General features: G+C 41.0%; 1 protein-coding gene across 3 annotated transcripts in view; it reads left to right on the plus strand.

Annotated features, from left to right (window-relative positions):
- The window catches only part of NEDD4 (NEDD4 E3 ubiquitin protein ligase), a 134,565-nt gene extending 123,719 nt beyond the window's left edge, over positions 1-10,846 (plus strand). For all 3 annotated transcript variants that reach the window (XM_042988800.1, XM_042988801.1, XM_007081873.2), the window contains 8 exons: positions 1,393-1,488; positions 1,820-1,893; positions 2,228-2,288; positions 5,052-5,111; positions 5,194-5,301; positions 5,918-6,014; positions 9,159-9,231; positions 9,744-10,846. In XM_042988800.1, coding sequence (XP_042844734.1) covers positions 1,393-1,488; positions 1,820-1,893; positions 2,228-2,288; positions 5,052-5,111; positions 5,194-5,301; positions 5,918-6,014; positions 9,159-9,231; positions 9,744-9,846 — 672 coding nt within the window. In that variant the 3' untranslated portion in view covers positions 9,847-10,846. The remainder of the gene's footprint in view (positions 1-1,392; positions 1,489-1,819; positions 1,894-2,227; positions 2,289-5,051; positions 5,112-5,193; positions 5,302-5,917; positions 6,015-9,158; positions 9,232-9,743) is intronic.
- Positions 10,847-22,707: the final 11,861 nt, after the last annotated feature.

The raw sequence follows: 22,707 nt of genomic DNA on the forward strand, positions 1-22,707 counted from the left end.
TGATGAAATTAAGATTATCGTGTTCTAAATTATAAACACATATTTTCCCCAGCATTCTGTTATGAAAATTTTCTAACACATAATAAAAGTTTAAAAATTTTACAGTGGACAGGGGCACCTGGGTGGCTCAATTGGTTGAGCATCTGATTTCGGCTCAGGTCATGATTTCATGTTTCCTGAGTTTGAGCCCCACATCAGGCTCACTGCTGTCAGCTCAGAGCCTGCTTGATATCCTCTGTCCCCTCTCTCTCCCCCTCCCCCACTTAAGCGCTCTCTCTCTCTCTCTTTCTCTCTCTCAAAATAAATATTTAAAAAAATTTTTATAGTGGACATATGTGCTCCACCGCCAAGATTCCATACTTGGCTTATTTTATTACATATCTGTCCATCAGTTCCCCCATGTGTCCATCAATCCATCTTTTTTTGTTTTTTGATGCATTTCAAATAATGTTACAATATCAGTAACTTCTCCCTAATTACTTCAATGTGCTATATACAAAAAGTTTATGTATTTCTTGCATCAACATTTGAATTGTGATCTTTTATGATAAATGGCGTATATTTTCAAAATGGCAGTCCTTGTGGTTAGGCTACTATAAAGAAATGGAAACCTAAGGATTAAAGCCCTGACTATAGCCTTGCTACCTGTACTGAATAGCCTCATATACTGTGTGTACACATGGATTCCAAGATCTCTTCTTGGGTACCAAGTACATTTTTGATTCCTTTCTTAGGATACCTTATCAAGGTGGATGGTGTAATTCCTTATGACTCATAAGATTTTGGTTATTTGAGTTGTCTAATTGAGGTTCTGTATTTAATTTGAGGTTTTTCTTTAACTTGGGCCGGGTATGCATAACAACTTGCTCATAGCTTCTTAAACAGACTCTCAATTGGCCATATGAGAAAGGTGCTAAGTGCTCCTGGGTATCCATGGAAGTTAGTACTCATCAGAAAACCATTTTATTTGACGCTTCAACTGGATAATAAAATCTGTACCTCCACTGCTGCTACATAGAAATAGATTTTCAAACTTTCAAACTGGGCATCACTCAGAGGCACCTGGATGGCTCAGTTGGTTACGCGTCTGACTCTCGATTTCGGCTCAGGTCATGATCTCATGGTTTGTGAGTTTGAGCCCTGCATTGGGCTCTATGCTGACAGTGCAGAGGTTGCTTGGGATTCTCTCTCCCTCCCTCTCTCTGCCCCTCTCCGCTCATGCTCTCTCTCTCTAGTTACTGCATTCTTTTTATATCACGTGTGTATAGGAAAAGATGTCCTACTGACTTTTCATCTTTTGTCCAAGTATTCAGACCCTCAGCATACTTTGTTTCCAGGTTCATGGGTTTTCTTGTTATGTACAAATTTTAAATATGCAATTTCCTCATCTAGGATAGTGAGTATTACAATTCACTAAGATGGATTCTTGAAAATGATCCAACAGAACTGGACCTCAGGTTTGTCATAGATGAAGAACTTTTTGGACAGGTTTGTAAATTTTGATTAATTAAAATGGTACATAAATTTTGAAACAACTGTTATAACTCAAGTTTAGAAGTTAAATAATTCATATTCTCAACACATTTCTGTGCTCTGTTTTTAAATTTATTTTCCAGTAACAAAAGCTGTCTCAGCAAGAATTTCTGCTTTCTTTGACATTTGACTCATTCCATGTTTATTTTAGTAAAACTAATATTTTAAGTTTTCTTAGCTTGTGAATGGATTTAATTTAAAACACTGTGTTTCTGGTATAGCTATGATATGTATATTTTATTTTTTTCACTAAAATAACATATCAAGATATCATGCTTAATTTCAGACACATCAACATGAGTTGAAAATTGGTGGATCTGAAATTGTTGTCACCAACAAGAACAAAAAGGAATATATTTAGTAAGTATTTTGTTAGTAAGTATTTTATTATATTTAATAAATACTTTACTGGAAATAACTTTGTAGTTCTTTGTGGGAAGACCTTTTGTATCTTCTTTCTCTTTCTTCCTTCATCACCAGAGTCTCAGTGTTCTTTTTCTCTTTCTATTACAATGCCATATTATCCACTCATAATCACTTTTTTGCCTTGGGCTTACCTAGCCTTTATTTATTTATTTATTTATTTATTTATTTATTTATTTATTTATTTATTTAGTTTCCAGCTGGAATAAATATATCTTAAATTTTTTCCTTGGTTCATGTGAAAAAAATGAAATGTTTTGCTTCTTTTTAGTCTTGTAATACAGTGGCGATTTGTAAACCGAATCCAGAAGCAAATGGCTGCTTTTAAAGAGGTATTCATTTACTTTCGTTTGTTCTTCTGTAATTTTAAAGCAAAATTCAGAAGTTTCAAGTATTGGGGCCCACCATGTCTGGGAAGAATTAATAGATGACTGGCTTTTAAAAATAATTTTTCATTATATTTTTATATTAAAAATATTAAAATGGACACATGTTCAGTGTTAAAACTCAGTCATTGAAGAAGTGCATACAGTTGACATTGACAATCCCCCTTCATGTCAGTCCCCACTTCTCATCTTTTCCCAGTCATGACTGCTGCATCTTAAGCAATCTTAGGTGAGTAAGAGTCAAGAGTGGGGAGTAGGGAGGGGCACCTGGGTGACTCAGTCAGTTAAGCCTCTGACTTCAGCTCAGGTCAGGATCTCATGGTTTTTGAGTTCGAACCCCACATCAGGCTCTGCGGTGACAGCATGGAACCTGCTTTGGATCTTCCCTCTCTCTCTCTCTGCTCCTCCCCTGCTCGCACTCCCTCTCTCTCTCAAACATTAAAAAAAAAAAAAAAGACTGCTGTAGGGATAGTGGAATATGCCACCTATTTTCCTACACGGGATCACACTATACATGTTGGTTTGTGACTTGCTTTCTTCTCTTATCAAATATTTATTGGAGATCCTTACATGTCAAGATGCATAACTACCCTTCCTTGTGCTTGGGGTGCATTTTATTCATAATGTAAATTCGTAAGTTATTTAAATTTCCCCCATTGGTGGACATTTAGGCTACTGTCAGTGCACTCATTTCTTAAACTAACTTAAAATCTTCTGTTACATATTCACCAAGTACTTTTTTAATTTATTCAGTATCGAGCACTCACTATGTATGTGGTGCTGCACAAGGCAGAAAGACATAGGTCCTGCTTTAGAGGGCAGCGCATCTGGAGTGAAGTGGACAGAGGCAAGCTTGAAGTGCTTGGTAAGCACAGGGAAGAGCTGGAAAAGGGAAAGAGGAGGTGCAGGAAGGGATAGGGAAGGCCTAGAGGACCTGGCCAGCCGCACAGAAGAAGGCAATGTGTTCTAAACACAACGAATGGCACATGTAGTCTGGCAATAAGACAGACTGTGCACATGTTAGAGAAAATGCCAGCAATTCAAACACTGTTGAGGTGATGCAGGAGGTAGAACTAAGCTGGAAAGCTGAGCAATAGCAGGTTATGAAGGGTCTCTTTGCTAAACTGAAAACAGATGGAATTTGGGGTTTTTGTGGAAGGCGAATGAGGGGAAGGAAGGTGGCATTAAAGGCTGTTCTCCGGTAAAACAGCAGGATTCAATTTACATTTTAGACCATTCTGGAAGTGGTGGGTAGTGAGTTAGAGATGGGTGAGACTAGCAGCAGGGCCAGATGGGAAGGTGCTACGGGGATCCAGGTGAGAAAAAGGAAGTCAGGAGCTAAGGTGGTGTGGTAAGATAGCCGTGTGTGTATTTGAATGGCATTCCAAAGGGACAACTGGAGCTTAGTGTGCTTTAAAGGATGGAGATCTGGGGGGCAGCATGGATTTGGGAATCATCTGCTTATGTGCACTGGAGCTGTGGACTAGGTAAGGCGGGAAATTGGAAAGAATGGTAAGAACAGCGAAAGTAGATGGCCACCGTGGAGATGTGGGAACACCAACATTGAAGGAATGAGCAGTAGAAAAGGAGACTTCGGAGCACCTGGGTAGCTCAGTCAGTTAAGCGACAGACTCTTGATCTCAGCTCAGGTCGCGATCAAGCCCCAGCTCTGTCAACACAAAGCCTTCTTGGGATTCTCTCTCTCCCTTCTCTATACCCCTCTCCTGTCTACACGCTCTCTCACCCTCTCTCTCTCTCTCTCAAAATAAATACACTTAAAAAAACACACACAGCAATATCTGGGTCATAACCCTGGACCTGGAGACTAATTCAGTTGGACCAGACATTGCTTTAAGAAAAAGAAAAAGGAAAGGAAACTTTGAAGGAAATTAGCAAATGCAGACAGAGGCACAAGAGGAGAACCACCAACAGCAGGCAAAGTTTCAAGAACAGAAGTGTGTTCGACAATATCATAGTGTGGATAAGTCAAATAAGATACAGAACTAGAAAGTGTTTATCAGAGTTAGCCCCAGAGCTGTCTTTGACTCTTTCCAGCACAGCTTCAGGGAAGCAGTGGCGGGCAGGTCAGATAGCAGTGGGTGGAGGCAGGGACAAGGGTGAGCGGGTGGGTTCAGTAATGTGTAATAACTTGGCAGTAAGGAGAAGAAAGACGGGTTTGCTTTTTTGTTGTATTTTTAAGGTAGATAGGCTTAAATAAATGTAAATGCATAAGGAGTGAGATAATAAAGGGAAGGAGGTTTAGTGAAATGAGCCCCTTGGGGAAGCAAATAAAGCACAGAGAGAAAGCAGTACCCGTCTCCACTGAGTGAGAAGGGGGCCACAATGGATTTCGGTGCTGGTTCGTACGTGGGAATGCAGAAGGCTGAGGGAATTCCATAAGCACCCCTATGTTCTCTTTCAAATAAAAATTATCTGCTGTAAAGAAGGGATGGAAGAGAAGGAAGCGGCTTGGGAAATGTGGGGAAGTTTCACAACAGCTGTTTTGAGGAATCAGTGAGAGAAAACAGACTGTGGACACATACATTTTCTTGCCAGTATTGAAATCTTGGTTAACTTAAGAAGCCATGGCTGGGTAGTGGTAGGGATCTCTGTGGATGTGGGATTTCTCCAGTAACAGCCCAGAAGCTGAAGTATAAGAATGAGGATCGACTCTGCTAACCAGGTTTTTAAATACATTCTTTCTACTAGGGATTTTTTGAACTAATACCACAGGATCTCATCAAAATTTTCGATGAAAACGAACTAGAGGTAAGAAACATTCTTACTTTAAAACAGGATTTTTATACTCATTATTTTTCTTGTCTACAGTTTGACTTTTCTTATTATGTAGCTTCTTATGTGTGGATTGGGAGATGTCGATGTGAATGACTGGAGAGAACACACAAAGTATAAAAATGGCTACAGTATGAACCATCAAGTGATACAGTGGTTTTGGAAGGTAATTGAAAGCTTCTGTTTCCATAAATTACTTTTCAATAGATTCAATCATGTTTAACCATACTAGTGGATTACACATAGATAACATCGATGATGTTGTTTTGTATACGTCTACCTTCTGGGTGTAGTTCCAACCTCCATAGGTATTTATAGATAAGTAAGTGTTCAGAATGTAGTAAATGGCAGTAACAGCTGCAATGAGTGCTTAGTTCCTTATTAACTTAGAAACTGTTTGAGAGCACTTGTAATAACCTACAGTGTATTCTCTGGGACTCCTGCATGGCTCCTTTAAATGTGATTTTCCATCTAATAGAGAAATGTGTATGCAACTCAATAATATCAGTAAATGTAATTTTTAAAAAGCCGTGACTCACATCCAAGAAGATATTTTTGTCACTTCATTAGAAGACTGTGATCTCATTCTAACGAGGTACATGTAGCCTTGGAAGTGAAGTTTTGGAAACTTTATAGTCACCCATAAACATAAATGTAACTAACAGAAAGGTGTACATTTAATAACTGATCATGAATACCAAAAATTCTGACAGCATTCTTCAGGATAGTTGTGTTACTTTTGTTCCAGTGATATTCCTAAATGCTGTTTTTATCTTATTCAGGCTGTTCTAATGATGGATTCAGAGAAAAGAATCCGATTACTCCAGTTTGTCACTGGCACATCTCGTGTGCCTATGAATGGGTTTGCGGAACTATATGGTAAGGATTTTCCATAGATCACTTAAAAATGGAGTGATGCCATTTGTCTTTTCATTGCTGATTAGTTTTCAAGCTTCTATCATTTATACAAACATTTAGCTTAGTAAAAAGAATCAAGATCCTTAGATGATTTAATCAGACACACTGAAGTACACCAGAAGATACGCACACCTTCTAATCAGATACCAAAGGAAAAAGCATACAATGACTCGAGTTACTTTCTACTTTTGAGTTTTATTTTATATTTTTAAAGTTTATTTATTTATTTGGAGGGGGGAGGGACAGAAAGAGAGAGAGAGGGAGAAAGAGAATCCCAAGCAGGCTCGAACTCACGAACCATCAAATCATGACCTGAGCCAAAACCAAAAGTTGGACACTTAACCGACTGAGCTACACAGGTGCCCCTCCAACCTTGAATTTTAAATTTGATTCCCACTGTATGTTCCATCACATAAAAAGCATTGTCTGTAGGGTGATAATTTAGGGCAACATGTAACGTCCCACAGAATGTTAGTAAGTGTACAAAAAAAATAAATAAATAAAGAGGGAAATACATTTGAGGGAAATACTAGACTAAACAAAGTTGAGTAGATTTCTTTGGGACTCGTTCAGAATCTTTACTATGAAAAAAAGGGGTTTCCAAAATGTATTTGATCATGGAATCCATGTGTATGTGCATTGGCATGTGTGATGTGCATGGTTGTGTGTTGTGCCTGCCTCTGTGTGTGTGTGTGTGTGTGTGTGTGTGTGTGTGTGTGGTGCATGTATATGTGGTAGTGATTAGAGGGTAGAGAATCTCATGAAACTACTATTCCTCAGCTTTGTAGGAAATGGCAGGACTGGTGACAAGACTGCACATATCTTTCATATTCAAAATAGTTACTATAAAGTGAAATTCTGCAGATCCTATCAAACTGTTTTCCAGTTGATATATCTCATAGCACTAGAGGTGTGTTTTGTAAAAATAACCACTGGGGCACCTGGGTGGCCGAGTCGGTTGAGCATCCAACTCTCAATTTCAGCTCAGGTCATGATCTCACTGTTCATGGGTTCAAGCCTCATGTCAGGGTCTGTGCTGACAATGCAGAGCCTGCTTGGGATTCTTTCTCTCCATCTCTCTCTGCCCCTCCCCCCACCACTCTCCTCTCCCTCTCTCAAAAATAAATAAACATTTAAAAACCCTACTGTTTCTGATGTAGATCACCTTTTCTCAAATCAATGAATATCTATTTATTGGAATGACATTTACTTGCTTTTAAAGATTTTAAGAAGAATATCTTTCAGAGAAGGTATAGCTCAGATAGAGTCCCACTCAGAGCAACAACGAAGTTTAGAATTGTTCTGGGAATGACAAGTCAGAACTGCTGCGTCAGTAGTTACTGAGCTGAATTTTTCATGCAAAGAGAAAGCTGCCGCTGTCTGATGGGATCACTAACCCCCAGCCCCGTCGGTCTCCTCCTCAGCAAACCTGGTCTCCTTAAGCTTCACGTATATTTGTTTGCAGAACCCGTTAAGCACCTGCCACTTCCCTGCCTAGAGCTACCGCGCACCCTGAGAAGAATGGGGCTTTGCCCTAACCAGTACGCCCCTTCCTTGCCTAGTTAGATATCTTTGCATTTGTCTTTGCAGTGATTTCCCGTGACTTCCCTTCCTTTCTCTTTTCTTACACTTGAGCCAATTACAATAGGGAAAGATCAAGGCAGGACAAACACCCGCTTCCATGTCTAGCTCCACATCCCTCTTTTAGGCAGTCCAGGCCTACAGCCATCCACCAATTTCATGAATTGTTTGGAATTTGGGGGAAATATCCCACACATGGAGCCAGAGGTGGTTGATTAGAATATAACACAAATTCTTATGCACTTTCAGAAAGAAGTAGCAGTTGCTTCAAAATGTTAATATTATAATGCACTATCATCTAGCCAATTAAAAGTGTGTAAGGTTTATATCGGTTGACTTAGAGGAAATTTTTGCAATGGATTGTTAAGGTGAGAGAATCAAGAGGCAGGGAAATATATATTATTCCATGTTATGGAAAACAATGACTAAAGTACTGACATTTTAACTGTGAACATAATTGTGATGTATGGTGTGTATAAAGCAATACTTTTTGAGAAAACTAATATTGAGAATAGCCAATATTCTTAGTACTGCTTCTGGCAATTACACTCACACACATAATTGGATAGATTATAAGATATGGGGAAAAGTATGGAAGGTTTTACATGAGTTATTAACACTGATTACCTGGGTGGTTGGAGGATGCTGAGAATTGGGGAAAGGAAGAGCTAAGTGAAAACTTCAAAGAAAAAAAAATTTCTGAAAGTGTCCATGATAAAACAAAAATGTAGCATGGATAACATGATCACGTGCAAACAAAATTCCACATGCATGCACATGCACAAAACGATTCATGATCTAATAAATCAGATTTAATAGTGGAATTTGAGGTTATTTTTATACCCTTCATTATATTTTTCTCTATTGCTTCAATTTTCTTGCCGTGAGATTATATAATCAGAAAAAAATAAAGCTTTTTTTAGTGGGACTGAAAAAAGAAAGAAAATAACTCATTTTCTCTTTGTACCTATGAAGGAGGTGGTATATGGAAACACAGAGCTAGGAAACAGCAAAAATACCACCAGACATACTACCTAGAGGCAGAGAGACACCGTGGCCATAGACGAGCTGATGGAGGGGAATCTTTATCTCCTGTCTGGACGATGAAGCCATCAAGTATAGGAGAGCCTTAATTTCTTACGAGTTTAAAGAAACTCGATTAGTTCTCTGCATGTTTAAGTTCTACATTGGAAAAATGAGTTGTGAAATTCTAGGGATTCCTATAAAGAATAAATGAAACTAGGGGTGCCTGAGTGGCTCAGTTGGTTAAGCGTCCAACTTCGGCTCAAGTCATGATCTCACGGTTCTTGAGTTCGAGCCCCGCATCAGGCTATGTGCTGACAGCTCAGAGCCAGGAGCCTGCTTCGGATTCTGTGTTACCTCGCTCTCTGCCCCTCCCCCATTCACACTCTCTCTCTCTCTCTCTCTCTCTCTCTCAAAAATAAATAAATAAATAAATAAATAAATAAATAAATAAATAAATAAGAGAATGAGTGAAACCAGAGCAACCCTTCTTCCTTACAGGCTCAAATGGACCACAGTCATTTACAGTTGAACAGTGGGGTACCCCTGAAAAGCTGCCAAGAGCCCATACATGGTAAGTGGTTTCTTAAACACTTAGAGAATGAGTTTTCTGAGAGTAAAGCTCCCGTGACAGATAGTCTAGGTACAGAAGGTCTAGCCGCTCTGTGCTGCAGCAGCAGCAGCAGCAGCAGCAATGGAGGAAGCAGAAACACCAACCCAGGAACAGGTGTATCTTTGCCAGGTAGGCCTGGGCTTGAAGTCCAGGTAGGTGAACATTGGAGAGGCCGGTCTCAGCTGTTGACCATATATTGCCTCCCTTGCATGAAGGATGGGCCATCCCAAGAGAAGCTGGAACATTCCCTTTTGGAGATTAAAGTAGCAGATGAACCCAGACATTTGGAAGTCAAGGTGGTTTTGACAGGACATGACCAAGAATTCATGGGATGAGTGCATGGCTACAATCCAGTCCTGTATCTTCCTTCTCCCCAATGATAAAACGTCTTCTAGCATTGTTGACCATGTCATGAGTAGCACCATTACTTTTGGTCTGTCAGCGTGGTAACCAGTCCCTCTCTGTTCTTTCAGCTTTAATCGCTTGGACTTGCCACCCTATGAATCATTTGAAGAATTATGGGATAAACTTCAGATGGCAATTGAGAACACTCAGGGTTTTGATGGTGTTGATTAGATTCCAAATAACAATCTGGAGTGTTTCACTGCCTCTTTTGTATAAGCAAAATCTTGACTTATGGTTTTCCAGGGAACTACTAAACCTGGGCCATTGTTTCTTCCCAGAGAGGGGGGAAAAATCATATAAAAGCATACGAAAAAATAGTATGACAGCCTTACCATTATTTCATTCACTCTTAAATAATGTGTTGCATTTACACAGCTGTTTCTCTCTGTCTTTAGAGTTCACACTCTAGGATATAAGTCCTGTGTGCCTGAAATAGTGAGTTCTGTCCTTAACATTTACCTCTTTTACAGTATTGGCCAGGCAGTTGTTTCTTAAACTACTGAAATGATAACTGTGAAATATTTGTGATAAGTGTCATGTGTGAAAAGTGTGATGCTTTTTGAGAAGGAAAACTGAAATTTGGAAAAGAACACTTTACAATGGAGTAAACTGCAATATACTTAGTGCTGCCTGCAGCTCTTTATTATTTTGTAGACCTTCCTGCCGCACCTTAGCACCCAGATTTTTGGAAAACCCTTGGGAAGTGTGTTACCTATACTTTTAGTCAACTGACTCACTTGGAAAAACAAAAAATGTTTGCTTCTTTATTTTAAAAGTATTTGGCTTTTGTTAACATGTAGCTTTACTAAACAAGGTGGTTTGTAAGATACGTGAAGCAAGTTCAAATTTGCAGAACGTGAAGAGTATTAACTCCGTCGCCTTGCCTGTATATCCTCATGGTTCATCAGCATGGTCATCACTCCTTCGCGTTTAAGGGAAAAGAATTCCTTCTTCGAACATTAAACGAAAGCTCCACAGAGCAGTATTTCTAAGTATGCCTTGAAGAACTAAGTTAAGTGTATAGTACTTTTCTAGTCATTCTTTACACTTGCACAATTACGTAGTAAATCTATGTTTACAGGGTTTATTATGTTTACAGACTAAGCTAATTTCTATAGTTGCATTTTTATATTTTTAGTATTTCACTTTAGTCAAAAAACCAAATAATTTGTTAAAAATAACCAAAGAATAGTCATGATGCACAATTTGTATTAAATTTATTACCATATTTCTTATGCTTTTTAAAAATACTGTTTACTATGAAAATGATAATGTTTTACTCTAAATGCAAAACTCTTTAGGAAAAATGCTACAAGTAGGATCCTACTTTAACCAAATTGAAGTACGTAGACATCACGTGCATGCATTCAACAAATGTGTTACTGCATGCCTGCAGTGTGCTTGGCACTGTGCCGGGCCCTGGGGGTCAGGGCCGAGACCTTCAAAGATATCTAGCTCAGTCCTCACCTCAAGGAACTTATAGATGTGTAAATGAATTTTTAAACAATCAAAAGAGGGGTGAGAAGCAAAAGGCAAAAGGGAAAGTGTCCCAGGGCACCTGCAAAGATAAAGTGTGCCAAGACTGTATTTATATGTTTCATACGTATATTAGAAAGATTATACAGAAAGTGCTCTTGCAGAAAGTTCAACCCATTTCTCAATATGGTGTCTTGGTCATTTAGGAATAATTGTAAATATATGTTATGAATCTTCTTAAATACATATATATACTCCAAGAGTTGTAAAAGAGTGCTGCTGGTATTGGTTTCAGTTGGACAACACAATAGGTACAAGTGTGACAGTAGCCAACCCACTTGCCAAATGCCTCTAGATCAGTGCACCCTGCGTTTTGTCTTCACCTGAGTTAACTAGCATTCAGGCAAGACTACCAGATATAGTGCGAGTTTTATCACTTAACAACTGTTTAAACTGAAGCAACTTACTTAACGTCTCTGGGCTCCTGTTCTTTCATCCGTCAAAGGAGAACAATCACACCCACCCTCATTGCCATGGAAGACTGTTGTCAGTTCCAGAGAGCTGTTTTGTAAAGTCTGATACAATCAGAAGATGCTTTGTGCTTTGTGCTGACCATCAGATTTTGTCAAATCAGGTGTGCACACTAGCTACACTCCCAAAGAAGAACCTCTTCATTTAAAAATAAAATGTCTGCTAATAAACAAAGAAGTAGGAACATCTCTGATAGTGTGTGTATATATGTTTACCTGTACATGGATCTTACCATCAGAATTCATTTTCTCCACATCAGCAAAATAATATTAATATGGGCCAATGCATTTTGAAATGTCCTCCTTATAGAGACCTTAATGTGAAAACTATTTTTGTTAAAACAGGATTTTACCACATGGTTGTTTAAATATCATTTCTGTGAACTATCATAGCAGATAGGAGCTTGAGAAAATACAAAGCGTGCTTTTCATCTGACTGATAATTCACTTGGATGATCCTGTAACTCCCATAAAGTGTTAATGACTCCCAAGGTGTCAGTGAGACCAGACACTCCACCAGCTCCCAGCCACAGACCGTCTTCCCTTTCGTCTCCAGGTGTGGATTGATGGTCTGGAAGGACCTTGTATCAAGTGACACAGCCTCTCATCCCAGAAAGAAAAGTGTCTCAAATGCAATCTACAGCTGGAGAGTAAATAGGGTCATTTTCATAAAGCAAGGATGTTCTATTTTTCTAGAAATTATAAGCACATAATGTTAGCCTATATTTTCTCTGTAATCAAACTTTAACATAGACATAAAATTGTAATACAAATGCATTTCATCCTAACTCAAATTTAAAATGGTATTTGTTTTCATTTTTTGATTTATAATGCTGAAATTATTCCACATAATTATCAAGTTAAACACAATTCGTTTTGATTATAAGCCATTTAACATTGTTTTAAAAATTCTTCTCATATGGTAAATATATATCAAGATTAATGTATCAAATTTATTGCATAAAGTATAAAATCATTTTTAAAAATCTTGATGCCACAAATAAAGTTCTATTCTAATAAAAACAAAAACTGTGATTCATTCTTAAATAGAAATGTCTCCAAGCCAGTATTCTGGGTCATATCTTCTGGTCTAGTCCTTTGCAGCACATATGGAATTCTCAAGAGCATCTTGAATTTGTATCTGATGGATTGACATGATTATAAATTCATAACCGCAGATAATTTCCGCTTTACAAACAGGTCATTTTCCAAAAGTCTGGTTGTTAGTGAATGATCCAGAAGATAATATAATAACAAACTTACAAATGGACTGGATTCAGACAGGGTATTGCCCATTCAAGAAGCCAGGTTGTAACCGAACCATTATTTATAACCTTCTTTCCATGAAAGCAGGAGTTCAAGTATTAATTCAGAACCAAGTATCTTTTTCTCCTTCCTCTAGGCACCTGGAAGTTTCCCAGTTAGAAGGGAATCCCAAACTAATTCAAGCCAGCCCTGGGAACATACTGTTCCAGCCCCCTATTTGTGTGAAAATTCAGACTGTAGCTTTTAATCCTTGGGAGTCAGGCCACTGCCCTCTCCACTTCTGCCCCTTCAGGGCTAACCAGCTCGTCCTCAGTGAGCCCACACCACGCCTCCCTGTACAGGAAACCTTTGTTTTGCAGTCCATCAGGGGCAGACACATTCCTCTTATAAAGGACATTAAACTGAATGTTGGAATCTCAGGGCCTCACTATGAATAAAGGGCTCCAGGAGATTTGTGTGTATTTTTCTTGAAAGGTAAAGATTCACACTAACTTAGCTGCCTGTTTGGTTCTTCCAGTCCGCCTTTGCAGCCATCCTATGCAGGCCCTTCATCCTACACAGTGTTTCATCTCTAGTACACATGTCTGATCGGGTTACTCTGCCAAACAACCTCTGAAGGCTCCCCCAAACTGGAAGCATGAAGCACACCCCGTTGGCACAAAATGCAGGCTGATCTCAGCTTCATGTAAGAGAGTTCCACCTTCCCTCACAACCCACTCAGGCCTGTGTTGCCCCCAAACCAGGCCTCTCTCCAGCCCCTAATTATTGCAGCCTCCTCGCTGCTTGCTCTCCTGGCGTGCTTTCACCCCTTGTGTCCACTTGAGAATCACCCCCTTTAGACCAGTGGAAAGGTGCTGTGGCCTCAGCATTTGATATATGCTAGCATGAATGGCACTGTATTGCAATGCTTTGTTTTTACATAATTCTCTCCTACAAACTTTTGGGCAGCTTGAGGACAGAGATGATCTGGTATACATCTTTTTAATATGTGCATTTCCCCAAACAAATATTTGATGAATATTACAATCTGATAAATGCTACAGCCCCCATGTATTGAGCCCCTCCAGTATCCGTCCCTGGCACTGTGTGATAAAGTGCAGGAAGCTCTGTATTGAGGGGGACACTGGGAACTATACAAATACACATCCAGAGAGGGAGCTTGATTGCGATCCTGCTGAGCACTGGGGTCTGCAGTAAACATTTACGTGGATCCCATTTAATCTTCATAAAAACTCAGTGAGGCAGGTTTTATAGGCTCAAGAAGGACAAGCAATTCACCTGAGGCCACACAGCTTGTAAACCTGGTGGATTATGAACCACAACAAAGTAAGAAAAGCTATGGTGTCCCACAAACAAATCAGCATGCGTAGTAGTTTCCTACTGCTGCCTAACAAATTACTGCAAACTTAGCAACTAAAACCAACACCCATTCATCATCTCACTCCAGTAGGTCAGAAGTCCACATAGACTCAGTAGGTTCTCTACTTAGGACCTCACAAGGCCAAGACCAAACTGTCAACCAGCTGGGTTCTTGTGTGCTTCCACGATCCTTCAGTTTGTTGACAATATCCAATTCCTTGTGACTGTACATCTGAGGTCCCCATTTTCTCACTGGCTGTCAGCTGGGGGCCACTCTTAAATTCCAGATGCCACCTCTATCTTCAAGGCAGCAATGGTGTGTGGAAAATCTTCATTCTTGGAATCTCCCTGATGTCCTCTTCTGCCACCAGGTAGGGAAAGTTCTCTGCTTTTCAAGGCTCACTTGAGTAGATTAGGCTCGTCTGGATAATCTCCCCTTTTGAAAGCTGACTGTGCCATAGGCAGAACAGAAGGAGTGAGAGCTTACCACATTCATAGGTTGCAGGGGTTGGGCACTTGAACTGTTGGGGGGCTATTACTGGAAATTTGGCCTCCCATATAAGGTAAAGGTGAAGAATAGCAAAGATTTATGGAGACACCACTTGAAAACTACTGAATATATCTAATTTTATACTGCGCAGTTCAGTTTTCCATTTGTTGTCAATGAAGTGCCAGATAGATAAACTAAATGCTAATATCAGCCCGTAGGATTTGACTTCAGCAGCTGTAAATTCACAAATCCTTGCTCTCAGGTAAGCCACCCATTTGTGTGTTTTTTTTTTTCTTTCAGTGACATCAAGGTTAGATTGGCCTGAAATTAGATTCAGCTCATCCTTAGGAGCCTCCTTATTATATAAAGGGAAATAAAAAATCATAGCTGCTCTTTTTATTTGTTTGAACGGTTGGTATTCTTCCCAGTGAAATCGTGTTCAGGATGATGAGGTTAAGTGCGAATCAACTTAGAGCTGAGAAGGGAAGAAAGCTGTTCATAGCCCAGAGTTGCTGATCATTGGGACTTTAGGTCTCTGTAGAGAAGGGGAGGGGGTGCTGCAGACACCCTGGTGACAAGGTCCTGTGTAGTCACCCAGCTCTGGAGCAGAGGTATTTTTCTCCTTGGGACACTAACGAGAAATTAAAACCGTAACTGTAGGTCCATGAGTATGCTCAGTCCATCATTTAGGTTCTGATTTACATTATCCTGTGAAAAATAACCAATTATTATGAAGGGAAACCCCATGACTTTCTGAGAGTTGTTTTTTTTTTTAACACTCTTATTTTATTAATGAGAAACTCAGGCATATTCTCTCAAATTAAGGAGAGGTGATGAGAACAGTGAGCTAAGGATAATCCCAGTTTAAACAAACAGGATTTTCACTGATGCTAGACTTGAAAACTCGGTCCAGATTAATGACTTTGTTAATACTCAGTCACTGGGCCTTAACCCAAGTGTAGCATAAATATTCTTCCAGACTTGATGACAGTGAAATAGCTTATGTTTGGCCCTCCGAAGTGATGACCAACTTCTCAGTGATAAATGGGTAGTAGCCACCTGGGTTTGCTTTCATAGCATGGCTGTTTATTGTAATGGCGTAATGCTTGCGAATACATGTTAATGTTGTGCAATTCTAAGCTACAAGGAATTCTGTAATGTTTTATCCTTGCCTACTTCTTCTTCAAAAAAAAAAAAAAGTGTGAGAAGCAAAGACAACAAGCTCTGTTAACTCAGCCACTACTAGGACTCCGAATATCTGGGGTTGCTTCAGAGACTCAGTTGACATATCTCCCCGCTTCCCATCTGGGAACAATGTGAACCAAAACTTGGGATTTATTGTCAAGACCTCTAATTACTAATTTAACCATTGTCTGGGCAGGGAAAAGGGAACATGCAGCTTGCAAGCTTTTGGACTATTTAAGACCTTACCCGGAGCCAAAACCTAATCCAGCACTGTCCAATAGAAATATAGTACAGGGGCACCTATGTGACTTAGTCAGTTAAACGTCTGACTTTGGCTCAGGTCATGATCTCATGGTTTGTGAGACTGAGCCCTGAGTTGGGCTCTGTGCTGACAGTGCCAAAGCCTACTTTGGATTCTCTGTCTCCCTCGCTCTCTGCCCCTCCCCCACTTGCATTCTGCCTCTCTCAAAAATAAATATAAACATTTTTAAAAAAGAAATACAATACAGGTGACCTGTATAATTTTAAATTTTCTAGTAGCACATTTTATTTATTTTTTGAAGTTTATTATCTATTTTTGAGAGAGAGAGAGGGGGGGGGGGAGAGAGAAAGTGAAGGAGGGGCAGAAAGGGAGGGAGACAGAATCCCAAGCAGGTTTGCACTGTCAGTGCAAAGCCCAATGTAGGGCTCGAATCCACAAACCATGAGATCATGACCTGAGCCCAAGTCAAGATTCAGACCTGAGCCACACACGCACCCCATCTAGCACACATATTAAAAAGTAAAAAGAGATAAATGACTTTAATTGTAATAGTATATCTTATTTGACCCAATATAGAGAGAGGAATATTACCATTCCAGTGTGCAAGCAATATAAAATTGCTAGTGAGATATCTTTCATTTCTGGGTGCTAGGTCTTTGGAATGCAGTATATATTTTATGCTTTACGGCACATCTCAGTCCAGACTGGCCATGTTTCCAATAACCATATGTGGCTACTTCTACCACTGGGCTCAATGGGCCTAGGTCATGCTTCCACACAACATACGGGAATTGAGAAGCAGCTAGAAGTGGCTCACCTGGTAATGTGCTAAATTAGCTTGCTTTCTCCAGGCAACTCCAGACACTTGGAAGAAGTTCCTCTAGGAGAGCTAAATGCTGAAAACAAAGCAACATCCTAGACAGTTGCTCTGTAGCCATTCCAAATTTTATATTTAGGAGCTTAAGAATGGTGGTCTGGTTGAAAGGGGAACTGTGTTCACCCTGTAAGCCCAATGTTTCCACTTATATTATATGTTTAACAGGGATGACTTGGGAGAAATCTGATGCGGGTTATGGGGAAGGAGACTAAATCTCCACATCACAACCCAAGACTGCTTCCTAGTGCTGATATTGTCCTCTATGGTCTCCTGTATTGAAGGTCATGGAAGCTGTGGGCAGAAGCAAATATATGGGAATCGCTGGAAACCAGCATCCAGGGTGAAGTGCTACATCCAAGATCTTGGAAGATTGTCACCAGGACAGGGTGAAGGGGACAGGGAATGGGGTGGTTTATCAGGAAGAAATAGCCAGAAAGTTGGGGGTGGCAATAAGTTTGGACAACTGGGAAGATAAGGCTACTGCAGAAGAGGGAACTCCACGGGGTCTCAGGGGGTCACCTGGGAAAGATCTCCTTTGACATTGCAGGGAAGGCAGAGACTGTGGGAGAGACATCTGTTTGTTTTCTCTGGTGCAAGGAGAATAACAAAATGCGACCAGGAGGGCTAATAGACTGCAGATGGAGAACTTCTGGCTGAGAGCTCAGTCCAGCCAAAGGCTTTGAACTGGAACCAAACCTCTAATTTTCAGCAGTGCGTGTGGCCCATGAAAAAGAAAGAGTGAAATACAACAAGAGACTCACCAGAGATAATTATGAGTTACTCCCAATGAGTAAAATAGCAGAAATTATATTGGGCTGGAGAAACAGGGGCTCAATTATGAAAGGCCTTATATCCAATGCTAAGGAATCCAAACTGTATATGCTGTCAACAATGGGGGAGCTATTCAAACATTATAAGCCAACAGCTTGTGATCTGGCAAGAACTTGCACCAAAAGCTTGCACCACCGATTTGGGGTAGCAAGACTTAGGGGCAGGTGCTAGTTGGGAAAACATGCCAGTGACACAGGAGAGAGACGGTAGCATCTGAACCCAAGGTGGAGACCTGGGCTTTGCCAGAGGTGGCAGGTTGAATCGGCCCCTGCTGTTGTTTCCAGAGGGGCAAGAAGGGCAGACAGGCGTCTAGGCTGCACCTACTCTGACATCCAGACTGGGGCAACGAGACAGGTCTCATGCTGCCACCGGAACAGAAATGGGAGATATGGACTGCCCCTGGTGATATCAAAGGGGGCCTTTGGTCGGCAGCGTGGATCTGAAAGTGGATGGAGGTTGGGAGGTCATCAGCAAATAATTGAGAGCCTGTGAAGAGACCATATTACATGTGCTGCAAAATAGGAAAGCTGATCCATATTACCAAGTACCACTTCTGATAATTGTATTCTGCTTTGTAATTAATAGAATAAGTGATTCCATTTGGATGATTGGGGGAAGATTATAATCAAAGTAATTGGTAGTGTTTTTCTAGCCCCAGCCAAGCTTTTAGGTGTTTCTTCCTTCTTTGTTAGGGTATTCCAGGACCCGTAATCATTGCCAAACAGCTTCTCCCCTCGTGCCAACGCCCCCACACATACACACACACCAGTGCACACACCTGTAGCCTGATGCCTGTTGATGACCAGACTCCTGCTCCCAATTTTCCCTGTGCCAGGCCAGATTTCAGTTTGCTCCCTCCCATCTGAGACCCTATCTGTGATTCCCCCTCCCCAGTCTTCTTCACTTTAGCATCCAGGTGCTGGCAGGCTAACGCGTGGCACTCCAGCCCCAGCAACTGTGAGTAACTGCTGATTGGGGAAAGCTCTAGAAAGTCCATGATGAAGCGGGGGGTTGGTGGAGAAGCTGAAACAGGCCAGGGGGCCCTGAGGAGGGAGGTGAGAATGGGCTCTGAGACCTTGGGAGAGAATTGGGGGAAAGGAAGTGGAGGCTGGAGATGAGTTGAGGAGCCTAGAACAGCACAGGGGAGGTGGTGAACAGGCTGGCTGGCAGGAAGAGGCTTGGAGCCTGTGTTGTCCCAAGAGCTACGTGGATGAAGCCTTGGCAACTCCAGGAGGGGGGGCAGGTAAGGTGGCAAGCCCTTGGGGCAGGCATTAAAGCCCCTCCTCTCTACCTGCATACCCTGAAATGACCCTCAAGTACCTAAATGATTACATTTAGTTCCCTCTGGGGGAGTGCCTCCCCATCAGGAGTGGTGAGATTCAAGGGCAATCGGACATGACCCCCACACCCATTTGCTGATGACTGAAATTGTCTTTATAGGAAATAAGACCTTTCACTTCTATATTTAGAAGGTTGGAATTAAAATACAAAGGAAAAGATCACTGACCCCAAATGGATTCATAGTAATGTGTAAGTGACTGAGGTAAGAGCTGTTCCAAAACTGATAGAGTAGGAAAAGGGACACCTTCCCTAGTTTGGAAAAGCGTCCTGAAATGGGAGGCTCTGGTCCTGTAAAGACCCATATCCCATCTCTGCAATTTCTCCTGGGCTCTGTTTACCTGAAATCAATCTCAGACCAAGAGATGTGGCCGGGGCAGAGTTCCCGGTGTGAGCGGTGGTGGTGGTGGTGTTAGCTGCAGTGTGGCCCGCTGAATTATTTCATCTGCCTGAGATTTCACTTCAGACTTTTGTGTAGATGTATCTCACAAATCTCTTTGCCTCAAAATACTTCCAAACATTGAGTTATTCAAAAGATGCTTACTATTCATGGGCATGAACTCAGAGACCAATGCATACACCAAGAGGGACAGACATAAATGTGAGGTTTTCTTTAATTATACTGGTTCTCTACTTAAATATAACAGGCACTACTTGTGTGAGTCTACAGAATCTTTTCCAGAGTGACAATAACTTTTTCCCTCTGACTCAACCTCTTTCTTCATCTCGGCCTCCCCTGCCAGCACTGTGGGGAGGGCCTTGTTCCGAAGTCTGTTTGCCAGGTTATGGGGCCATGGAAGTCTCTTTAACTGGTGGAACACAGATTTCTCAGCCCTTTTAAAATGATCTAACATACATACCATGGTCAGAATAGTGACTCAGCCACTGAAAGGATATTTTTTTTTAATCCGTGACAAATGTGTGAAAGCTATCTAACTGTTCCCTCTCTTCCTAATTAGGACACCGGGAAATGCTAGAACGCACAGTGTACTGACTCACTCTAGAGAGTCCCTTACGTTTAGATAGTGCTTTCGATTCTCTTTAATGTATTCTTATTTATTGTCTCACTTTATTCAATGCCAGGGAAAGTGAGTAGGGCAGGCGTCATTATTCTCCTCTGACAGATCGAAAAGGTAAAACAAGACACAGCAAGGGTTTGCCTTTGGTCACAGAGTAAATTAGGAGCAGACTTGGATCTAGAAGCGAGGTCGGCCTCTTTGGGTGGTCCCCTGACCCAGGCTTGATAGAATTTCAGAATTTTGTACCTAGGCCTGATGAGCTCACCTGAATCTCACTGTGCCTGACCTGAAGGTGAGGTTTGGAGGCAACCCCCACATCGAGAATATCAGTCACAGGGCCAGTACCCTTCCTCCCGTCCAGATAGAACAGGTGTAGATACATGAGATGCACACTGTCCATCGCTGAGTCAGGGGCTAATGGGCAATAGGAACTAACCAGATTTGCAATTGTTCATGTAACCTTCTTAGGCTTTAAAACTGGTAGTGGTAGTAAAATAACAAGTATCAGCAATGGATAAAATTTTCCACATAGTTAAACATTACAACTAATTAGAAATAGAATATCCGGGGCGCCTGGGTGGCTCAGTCGGTTGAGCATTCCAACCTCGGCTCAGGTCATGATCTCATGTTTCATGGGTTCGAGCCCCGCATCAGGCTCTGTGCTGACCTCTTGCTCAGAGCCTGGAGCCTGCTTCGGATTCTGTGTCTCCTTCTCTCTCTGCCCCTCACCTACTCACACTTTGTCTCACTCTGTTTCTCAAAAATAAATAAATGTAAATAAAAAATTAAAAAAAAAAGAAATAGAATATCCCTAGATGCTTTTGGCTTAGAACACCACCCTTCACTTACACAGAGAGCTTGCTAAAGATCCTCTAGTGAGGGTGGTTGTGCCAGGGTCTTTGTTCTGTCCCTCAGACCTTGTTCTCTGTGTCTTGATCACTTCTTTCCTGTCATTCTGTGTGTTCTATGGGTGTGTGTGAGAATAAGAAGGGAAGGGGTGCATATGTGTAAACTTCCCACAGTATATCCAATGCCTGGTTATTCTAATACAAGGGCTTTGCTGTCCTGGCTATGAAATTTACTCTTTTCTCCTCTGCTCTATTCTGAAATTTTGTGTCCCAGGTCACTGACTTCATTGGTTATATCAGCCTTCCCTTCCCCCTCTTCAAGGGAGAAACTGTTTATCTTCCTCAAGAAATTTTATGGTTTAGGTGGGAAAAATCTGGCTCCCCACAGAGCCCTGAGAGGAAGATCCAAGAAAGAAAATAATCTTGTATTTCTGGCATTTCCTGGCTGCCCCGAGCATCCCTGTACAGCTGACATTGATAAAATTTCATCAAAGGTATTGGACAATCAGGCTACAGGTTTTTAAAACATCACTTACTACATGAGTCATACTAGCACTTAAGACATTGTGGTCTTTTTTTCTACATAGAATGTGGCATACACTGTCTCAGTTTTGCATGTCCTCACATTCCTAAGGACTCCATACAGCCCCTCAAGTAATTGAAAAGCAATTTTAAAATAAAACTTGGCACCCCTGACAAACACAAAAGCATTCCGGAACAAATGGAAAGACACCTCCTGTTCTTGTACAGGATGACTCAACACTATAAAGATGTCATTTTTCCTAAGTTAATTTAAAAATTGAATGCAGTACCAAGTTTTCTTAGGCAGGTTGATATTAAAGAGTTCACATGGAAAAACAGAAATGCAAAAATAGCAAGAAAACACTTGAAAAAGAACAAGAGATGAATATACGATAAATCCTGTATAATTAAGTGTGTCTGGAGGGGTCCACCTGGGTGGTTCAGTCAGTTGAGCATCTGACTCTTGATTTCAGCTCAGGTCATGATCCCAGAGTTGTGGGAACGGGCCCTATGCTGAGCTTCGCACTGAGCTTGGAGCCTGCTTAAGATTCTCTCTCCTGGGTCACCTGGGTGGCTCTGTTGGTTAAGCATCTCACTTCAGCTCAGGTCATGATCTCCCAGTTTGTGGATTTGAGCCCCCCATCAGGCTCTCTGCTGTCAGCATGGAGCCTGCTTTGGATCTTCTGTCCTCTTCTCTCTGCCCCTCCTCTGCCTCATACATGGTTTCTGTCTCTTTCAAAAATACACATTAAAAAAAATTTTAAAGATTGTCTCTCTGTCCCTCCCTCTGCACCTCTCCCCCATTCATGCTTCCTCTCTCTCTCTCACTCCCTCTCTCTCTAAAAAAATAAAAAATAAAATAAAAGTGTGGGGGCTCCTGGCTGGCTGAGTCAGTAGAGCATGTGACTCTTGATCTCAAGGCTGTGAATTCAAGCCCCACACTAGGTGGAGAGATTACTTAAAAACAAAATGTTAAAAAAAAAAAAAGTGGCAGGCCACATAGACTCTTAAAAAAAAAAGTGTGGCAGG

The sequence above is a fragment of the Panthera tigris genome, chromosome B3 (genome assembly GCF_018350195.1).
Source record: "Panthera tigris isolate Pti1 chromosome B3, P.tigris_Pti1_mat1.1, whole genome shotgun sequence".
Taxonomy (NCBI): domain Eukaryota; kingdom Metazoa; phylum Chordata; class Mammalia; order Carnivora; family Felidae; genus Panthera; species Panthera tigris.